General features: G+C 38.4%; 1 protein-coding gene across 2 annotated transcripts in view; it reads right to left on the bottom strand.

Moving 5' to 3' along the window:
* Positions 1-321: 321 nt before the first annotated feature.
* Positions 322-10,129, bottom strand: part of CADM2 (cell adhesion molecule 2) — a 354,958-nt gene continuing 345,150 nt past the window's right edge. For both annotated transcript variants that reach the window (XM_035116024.2, XM_060273644.1), the window contains 2 exons: positions 5,151-5,276; positions 322-2,189 (listed from right to left, as the gene is read on the bottom strand). In XM_035116024.2, coding sequence (XP_034971915.1) covers positions 2,071-2,189; positions 5,151-5,276 — 245 coding nt within the window. In that variant the 3' untranslated portion in view covers positions 322-2,070. The remainder of the gene's footprint in view (positions 2,190-5,150; positions 5,277-10,129) is intronic.

Here is a 10,129-nt window from a genome sequence, read left to right as displayed (position 1 = left end):
ACATCAATGCAGACGTATTTCTTTAAAATGTCATACTGTATATGATTTATTATGTTAACACTCAACCACATCATATTATTTATGTTCTGTATACTTTGAAAAAGTGCTGCTTGATTGATGGTCTCTCTTTTTCTCTCTCATAGAAATTAACAAGGTAAATGTTCTTTTTCCAACAAAAAACAATTTAAAAACTACTATTGTCCTTAAAAGGTGTATACTCTTCTGATAAATAATCTGACACGACACCTTTGATTTCCATTTAATGTGACACATGATGTCATATTTAAATGCTACCCTCCCTCCTCCCCTCTCCCCCCACGCAAAAAATAAATCCCAGGAGATAATCCTTTACAATAGGCCATTATGCTTTTAGACTTCACCAGTAATAGCATCCATATAGAAATCTTATTTATTTTAAGGTGCAGCACTTAGGAGATGAACAGCAATTGCTACTGATTTGAATCTTCTGACATGGGACCAGTAAGCGCATCTGGTGATGTTTCACGTTTTTTTTCTGGAAGAGGAATCAAGCCAATCAGCTTATTTTATGGTAGATTTAGAATTTGTGACTATCTTTTGAAGATGTCATTTTGCCCCACATTTTGAGAGCAATCTCAAAAAGAGGTCTTTACTGTAGAGCTAAAAGCATGGCAGATATTCTCTATCATTCACCGTGACATAAGTTTGTACCTCACAAAATGCATAGACAGGAATTTAATATAAAGAATTAGTCCATTTACCGTATACACAAAACATAGAGCTTTTTGTTGTAACACTTTGTTGTTTGTGTTTTGGCAAATCCAACATTGATAAGCAGCTCTGGAACTGCCAAATTATATATTGAAAATTTTAGCAACTTAATCATTAATCATTAATGTGGTTGGAATTTAAAACCTGAGGCTGTGCACTGGTTGTTAGCTTAAAACTACCTTTCCATATAACATTGTGCTTCCATTGTATAACAAAGAAAAAGAAAAACCTGGAACTAGAAAAGTTTGCTGCTGAACAGTGCTAGGACATACAGACAAAAGTACTAATACATGTTATCTACTCAGAATATTAATTTAAGTCATATCTAAAGGGATATAATGGACATTAGAAAATGCTTACTTGTGACTGACTTACCTACAGCCCCAAAAGTTAAATATGTATCAAATAATGTTTAATTGGATTTATTATATGCACTATATACAGATACTAAAATGCCTTGCAATTGTGCCCCATGAACATGTCCAATTTGAGAAGGCAGGTGAGCCCACGTGAATCAAATAAATTAAATTAAAACCAGAAATTACAGAAATAGATAACGGAAGTCTTTATGATCCTAAATGCAGTAAAAGAGCGGGACAAACATTTTCAAAATGGAGCTACATCATCCATCTCTGTGGATTCTGTATAGACAAACGGCATGATGTGGTTACCACCCAGACGTTGCTTTAGTACCAATGTGCCATTAAAATAAAAGGTCTGTTCATACCCCTTTGCTATCATTTGCAAACACACAAGAAATTATACTAGAATGCTTTCAGTTGGTGTTTCCTAGGGCATAATGTTTCAAAACTAGGCTGCTTTTTTGAATTATAGACATATATAAAACATTCTTTGTAAACCTCTAATCTTACTTGTAATGTTTTATGTAAGTACATTGAGGTCCTCACCTTCAGAACAGTTGCTATGAAAATGGCCTGGTGCAATACCGGTAAGGACCATGATAAAATAAAACCAAAAAGAAATGCTATATAACATTTTGTTTTTAAAAAATGTAGAAAAACTGAACAGATGATGATTAAAGTTGTTAAGGCTGTATATTCAAGCACTGTATGTTAAGAGAGCAATGGATATGATGATTAGGCAATAAGAAATGACCTGTGTTATGAATGGTATAACAATTAAAGGGGAAAAAAACGCTGTCCATGGCTGATTGTTGGTATAAACTGGCTACTGAAAGCATTTGTGTACATTAATAAAGGTAGCAAAAAATGATGGGGGGAAATTAATTCTGAAAGATGAGAGCCAATTTTCTCCAGCAGTCAGCCTGGTGAGTAATACTCAGAGAACCTAAGTCTGCATCTATATGAAATATTCCTTCTTCTCTTCTGCATTGACTTGGCTGCCTTCTGCATTGATAATGGCTGTATCCGCATCAGGTGCATCTTCAGCTCCTTTAGCTTCATTTGTTAAATATGTCCCTGCAGGAAACAATGGGATTAAAAGAAAAATGTTAGCAGCTTTGATACTTTTCCAGTGTGGTTCTCTAACGAAGCCTGGTGAGGTTCAGGATGTATGTCATTGCACTACTGTAGAATGAACTTTTGCAGCACGCATGCTATTCCATTTTGGGAAAGAAGCGATTGTGACCCATGGCCTTTCTAGGATGCTAAGTTCACACAGACAGTAAAAAGAGCATGTTGCACTAAGATCTGTCAAGGACACATTAACAATAAGCTTTGGGGGGAAATGCCTCAAAATGATTATTTTGCTCCTTTGTTATATAGAAGCTATAATTCAGCCAAATAGTACATGCTGCGATTTCAAAATTAGCACATCAAATCTGATTTACTTTTAGTTGGACAATGTTAATTGTGCATAGCTTTTTGATTGAAATAAAGAGTTTAAAGACAACCAACACAAAATGCACTATGCCCTTCAATAGCTACGCTAGGTTTGCCCACTTACTTCATTGCCCACTTACATTGGGAATAGTAAACCTGAGACACTATTCCTAATTTTCTGTGCCAATATAAAATGCCTGCATTGCTGCTCCTACCTCCTGCTTTCTTCCTTTAACACTGACACAATAGAGGGTTTCTATTGTAAAGATTTATTTGCTAGTACAGCAAATCTTGGATCTGTGCAGCAACATACTCAGTGATGTCTGAAAAAGCCAATTTTTACAGAATGGAAAAGCCTGGTTATTTCAGAGCTGGGATATGCGTGTGGACCTCCTGTATTAGTTGAACACAGGTGTCATGTTTTCCAGTACACTGATCAAATGACATACCTTATACATGGTATAAAAATTAAAAGGAAACATTCTTGATTAGCTTGTATGAATTAGCTAAGGAAATGGTCTTGGCCTAGATAGCAAGCAACTTTATCTTACACAGTATTCTGATTATCAGGTGGACAAGGGAACACACTTCAGTAGGTGCTCATTGCAAATTACATGAACAGTTCTATTAATGCAGGTTATGATTAAAAGACAGTGGGAAGATGTTGCAGAAAAATGAGAATATAGCAATGACCATATTGTATTTTTGCACTTTAAAAAAACACATAATCAAAAAAACGTAATGTGTGCTTGGACTGGATATATGTGGATAAGATAGGGCAGCCATATGTATATATGCCCAGCCCATTCATATATTTCTGTATTACTTTTAAACACATACTTACTGAAAAGCATTTCTAAACCATTTAATATTTAAAAATCTCTAAGCAGTAAAGAAATATAGATATAAAACCAACAACAGTATCATAAAGAAAAACCTGATACCCAACTTAAAATCAACAGTGAAATGGCATTATATATATATAAAAAAACAGAACAAAGGAAGGAATTGAGTAATAGCAGTGTTCCATTTTATGGGTTAGGGGAAGCCTGGCCAAAAGGTATGTCTTTATAGCATGTCTGAAGTAACTGATGCATAACACTTCACATATGGCAGAGGGAAGGACATTCTACAATTCAGGGACAAGGGTGGGAAATGCCCCTTTTCATGTTACCACTCTGTGATATTGTGTAGGGTGCAATGGCAGCTTGAGTAGAATGTCCCCAGATTATCTAAGGGATTTTGCAGGTGTATACAAGGGCAAGTGATCTTTAAGATGGCCTGGACCCACATAGTTCAAAGCTTTATATATTAGTAACAAGACCCTGAACATGGCCTAGTAAGTGACTGACAAGCAGGGCAGTTCCCTCAGCATAAGGTGTAATATCTGCTCACCCAAGGGCTCCACTAATAACATGGCTGCATTGTTCTGCACCAACTGTGGCTTCCATTCCAGTCGCAAGGGAAGTCCCATGTCGAGCTAATTTCAGTAGTCAATTAAGAGGTGGCCAACACATGAATCATGGTGGTCAGACTATCCAATAAAAGGACATATATGGCATACCAGCCTAAGTTGATAACTGGTGCTTGTTTCACACAGAGGCATACCTGCTCCTTCAGAGGGAGTGCTACTCCCTTCAGAACTGAGAAAGTCCCCAACACCGGGGAACTGCTCACCCATAGAGTCTCTGTCTTACTGGGATTCAATATCAGTTTGTTGGCCCTCATCCAAGCATTGGTTCAAAACAGTCACAGCCTTTCCCGATTCAGATGTTAACATGCCCCAACTCTCTTAATGCCGTGACATGAGGCAAAGGAGGACATGGGGGAAAGATGCATAGCCTTTCTCCCTTGCCTTGCCATATCACGCAGTGCTCAGTTGTTTGAAGAAAAGAAAAGCAACAGATTCCATTAAGGAAAGAGAGGATGGGGAAAGGGAGGGGGCTTATTCCAATCACCTGCTTGCTTTTCATGTAATAAGTAGGTCCAACCTGCCCTGCTTTAGATGCATAAATAGATGGTGGCTGCTTCATCGTACCTATTTCCTCTCTAAACCACCCAGGGAGAAAAATCCCCAAAATGTACATGCCCATTTTGCACCACTCCCCCCCCCCCAAGGCTTTAAAATGACTGTTACGGTGCCAGAATTTAATGGTCAGGATCTTTCCTGTCTTGAGGGTTGAAAAAAATGCATTTTTGAGACCCAGCAGTTCACAACTGTCTATCTTATCTGTTTGTCTGCCTATTTATATAGAATTTTTATCTTACAAACTCATTAAACTAAGGTACAGTGGGGGTCTGTTGCATGACACAGAATCCCAAACGCCTGGTTCCCTGAGTCACAGACACCCTGTGTGACCTTGGGCAAATTGCTAGATGTTATTTTGCCACAGTTAATCCAGCTGTAAAATTGGGTAAAAATCAGGACCTCACTAAAAAACAACAACAAACAAACAAACTTGATGCTGTAACATCAGAGCTGAGTTTTCCTGGGGTCTAGAAGAGTTTCTTTTTTTAAAAAAAGTGTTGCAGGGTAAAACTAATCACTAGGAAATATTGCTACAAAAGGTGACTGCACTGTGATTAAATCTAGCCTACCTTTATGTCTTGCCAGATATCGACCAAGCAGAATTATAGAACATAGTGTGACAAAAACAACTACAGCAACTATCCCTCCTATAACAGCGTGGTCCGTTGCGTCCTTTTCAGCCATAGCATTGGGGTCTAGGGGAAAAAAATGACAGTATAACATATTATTCTGATATGCTGAAAAATGAAAATATCCAGATGATAAGGTATAAAACAATTCTCTCTCCCCACCCCCACAAAAAAGTCATTTTAGAAATATTTACAAGAGTTATTTCAGTCCATTTCCTACTAGCTTATCAGCAATACAGCACTGCTTGTATTCCCAGAGACTTAAAGCCCTGAGGACGTCACAGTATGAAAGGGAGTGGGAATCTTAAGCAGACAGTACTAATAGGAAAGATTTCTGGTTTTTTCCTCATCACTTTTCAACTGAAAATCTGGCCATAGCTATTTATAGATGGAAAAACAAGGAATCAAGAATTGGGGAACAGATAGAATCAGCAGAATGGTGTCTGCATAATACATAATTTATAGAGCTGAATCTCAGTGGGAATCCCTTATATATGCCCCTTTTGTCATCCGTATCCTTTTGCAGTAGAAAAAGAGAGAGGTAGGGAGAAAGGGTAGCTGAGCAAGTTCTGCAGGCAAAGCTGAGTCTGCACGAATTTGGTCAGATAAACGTAAATTCATCTTTGAAGAACTTTGTTCATTCTCAAGTGTTAGTTCGTGAATTCAAAGCAGCTATCTGGTTAATGCTGAAGTGAGTAAATTAAAATCGTTTTTAATTATATATATATATTAGCCCCTTTCGTTTAATGTTCCGTGTTCCAAACATTAGGAACACCAAAGGATTTAAACTTGTCATTTATTACACTGCTCATATATTTTTAGGGGCCTCATCCTAGGCACAGAAAGACAGCCAGGAAAAATAGCATCACCCAGGGGAGTAATTCCTCGGAAGTTCTGATCAATTAAGTGGTAACCTCCAGGGTATCGGTTAAAGTAAGTGAAAGAAGGAGATATAGAAAATGATTTGGGCTTAAAGATAAGGCTAGAATAATTTAATTTTTACATTAAGAATGCCTCAACTACCAATGAACAGCAGCTCTGCCAAGATTAAATGCATCACTATTAGTATGCTCACAATGTATTAACAGGTTCACTTGCGATGATTTATGGACAGTTCCCTATCAGGAGGTATCTTCTGCAATTAGTTTGAAAACGTACAGGGGAAGGGAACAGCTTTTGAAAAATAACTTGTGATTTTGTGGGGGGTGGGGGTGAAGGGTAGAAAGCCCAAACTAAAGGAGCGGGAAATACCATCTCTGAAATGGTGCTCTCCTAAAGTTGTGCATCACAAACAGGCATGTCCATAACCGATAAGGTGTCAGAAAAGGACCTTCAATCCTAATAGCAGTAGTTGCGCAGCTGCTTACCAAGTAAGAAATTTATCAAGTAATAATTTGGCAATCTCTGTAATGCATACACTTATCTTCCCTATTTTATCTTTCCACTTGCATCACATTGCTACCATGCCTTCAAACCACTGTATCTAGAACTACAAAAAGGATCTATGAAATATTGACCCATTTAACTGCAATCCCAAGCATGCTTCAAAAAGGGCCCACTGTGTTCAGTGGGATATGCTCCCATGTAAAGTATGCATAGATTTGTAATGAGAGTACAGCTGCAGATCACACACACACAAACACACAAACACACACACACTGCAAATGAACACTGAAATGCTTCATTTGACAAGGCTGTGAAACATATTTAATTGTTAAGTATCCCAGGAATTGATTTGAGCTTGTGAGCAGGCACACTTATAATCACAGCCTTGATAAATTAAATCTTTTGCACTTTGCTTTCTTTGAAAATATAGGGCACAGTATTAAAGTCTTTGGGAGAATTTTTCAGGGGCCACAGGATTTCGCAGGCAGAGAGGGAGACCCAAGGCCTGAGAAGGAGGTCGGTCCACACACCAACTGTTGTAGCCTCATGGTAGCTAATGTCAGACAGGGCCAAAAAGATTCCACGCTAGATCAGGAAAGGCATTGGATCCATTGGAACCAAAAGCCTCCCATATTCCTGGAACTGAGAACCAATGGGAATAAGAAATGTTTTTAAAAGATGAATAAAGGTCTTTCTCTCCAGCTCTCTTAGGATTGTTCTATAAAGGATTGTTTTTGCTGTTATTTTTAAAGAGACTCGTATAATTCAGATCAGATCCTTATAAGAGATTCTTTAAATAAGAAGTTAGATATACTAGTAAACCATATATTTATTTATTTATTTCTTATCCCCCACCCATCTGGCTGGGCCTCCCCATCCACTCTGGGCGGCTCCCAGCAGAATATTAAAAACATGATAAAACATCAAACATTAAAAATTTCCTAAACAGGGCTGCCTTCAGAAGCAATTACTGTATGCCAGTTTCTTGATTTGGGCACCATGAGAAACAGGAGGGTAAAAGCACAGAAACACAAAACTGTTGAGGTGGAAGGGACTCCAAGGGTCCTCTAGCATAACCCCCTGCAATACAGGAACCACTTCTAAAGAATCCCTGACATATGGCTATCCAAGCTCTGTTTAAAAACCTCCAATGGAGGAAAGTCCACCACCTCCTGAAGAAACCCGTTCCACAGTCAAACAGCTCTTGCCATCAGAAAGTTCTTCCTAATGTTTAGCAGCAATCTCCTTTCTTGTAACTTGAATCTATTGGATCAGGTCCTACCCTCTAGAACAGCAGAAAACAAGCTTGCTCCATCTCCCATGTAACAATATTTTAGATGTCTATCATAACATCTCATAACATCAGAACATCTTCTCCAGGCTGAATCTACAAAACTCCTTCTACTATTCCTTATAATAAATGGTTTCCAGATCCTTGATCATCTTTATCATCCTCCTCTGCACACATTCCAGCTTTTCAACATCCTTCTTAAATTGTGTTGCCCAGGACTGGACACAGTATTCTAGATGTGGTCTGACTAAGGCAGAATAGAGTGGTACTATTACTGCCTTTGACTGAGACACTATACTGCTGTTGATGCAGCCTAAAATTGCATTAGCTTTTTTCTTGCTTCTGCAGCACACTGTTGACTCATGAGAAGCTTGTGGTCCACCAAGACCCCTAAATCCTTTTCACACGTACTGCAGTCAGGCCAGGGGTCCCCCATTCAACATCATATTTGTGCATCCATTTATTCCTGCCTAACTGTAATACCTTTCATTTGTCCCTATTGAAATTCTTTTGGTTAGTTCTCCCACCTATTAAAATCATATTGAATCCTGATTCCATCTTCTGAGGTATTAGCTACTCCTCCCAGATGGTATCATCTGAAACTTTGTAACATCCGAAGCTTCTTCATCTAAGTCATTTATAAATATTATGAACAACACCAGGCCAACACCAGGCCAGAATCCTACAATATCCCACTTGTCACTTCTTTCTAGGATAACAAGGAAGCATTGGTAAGCACTCTTTGGGTTTGGTCAGTCAACCAGCCCTACCTAAAAGTAACATCATCTTGCCCATGTTTTACCATCTCCTCCACAAGAAAATCTTGGGGGACTCTGTTGAAAATCTTACTAAAGTCAGTTCCATGAGGAAGGAGGCAAAGGAAAAGGGGAAAAAGGGAGTGTGGCCACCCAGCTTGTTCAGTCTTGTTTATCAGACCATTTTTAAAATCTGAATCAGAATTTGAACAAATGTATCAATTTCAGTCCCTCTAATCCACTTTAGCTATTGGTAGAAATTTACATTGAATCGCCTTGAATTTTAGTTAAAAAGTTGACACAATACTGCTCAAAAGATGACCATGGATATGTAATGAAGTGAAGAAAGAGGTGGACATCCTCTTTGCAGTTCTTCTTTCAACAACAGATCTTTCACAACTTTCTGTCAGATCTCACACTGACAGAAGGGAGTATTGAGGGAGTGGAAGGAGCCTTCTCTATAACACAGACCCAATTCCCTCATTTCCATCAAGTGTTGCTTAGAATTCCAGGTGTTAAAAGCAATTATCTTTATTAGCTTCAAAATACCTATTGGCTGAGGCTTAAGCCACAGTAAAGGAAAAGAGGGAGATAGATAGCACTGACTGATAACATATAACAGTTAGCAATGACTTTCATGCACGCTTAAGAGTCTCCATTTGTGTGTTTTGGCTTGACTGGTGCCTCTCTTCTGTTCTCCTTTACCCAGTTCCCAATCCACATCAACAGGTATTAGGCATTCTCATCAGCAAGAGTAGCAGAAGTGAGATTCTGTTTTCCCACACAAAAATACCTAAGTGAGGTATTACCATATCTGAACCATGTGCTTGAGAACCAAGCACAGAACTCAAGGAAAGGATTGCAAGTGCTACCAACCACTCCCCCATCCATCCCGGCCAATAGGGAGCTGGCAGTGGAGGGTAATTTCCTGTTTACTTCTCAGAAGCAGCATGGTTTCATAATTCTGCTTCTCCTTCCACACCAGGGAAAGAATCAGCAGATAGGCTTTCCTGCTGAAAAGTAACCCAGCAAATCTGTCTCTCTCACTTAGGCAGTTGTTCTCTTCACCCCTGGCAAACATTAGATGTTCGAGGGTAGGGATACAAGAAATTCAACATGACCAAAATACACAAGAACACACTTGTATTTTGGATACATGATAAAATGCAGAGTTAATTTTTTTTTTAGAAATATATATAAAAAATAACTGTACAGCTATTTAGGATGTTTTCATTAAGACAAATAACCTATCAGAAATGTGCACCAGTGATCAGGTTTATTAAGGTTTCTTCATCTCAAGGTGAAAAAACATCTCTCTCTCTCTCTCTCTCTCTCTCTCTCTCTCTCTCTATATATATATATATATATATATATATATATATATATATAAAAATGTAAACTGGGCATGTGGGTGTGTTTCCACTTTTCACCAAAACTGCTTGGCCGATTGAGGTGAAGTTTTGACACAACATCACATGCGAATGTCC

Source organism: Zootoca vivipara, chromosome 4 (assembly GCF_963506605.1).
Source record: "Zootoca vivipara chromosome 4, rZooViv1.1, whole genome shotgun sequence".
NCBI classification, from domain to species: Eukaryota; Metazoa; Chordata; class Lepidosauria; order Squamata; family Lacertidae; genus Zootoca; species Zootoca vivipara.
Note: the sequence above shows the minus strand (reverse complement) of the source record. Positions and strands in the feature narration are given on the sequence as shown.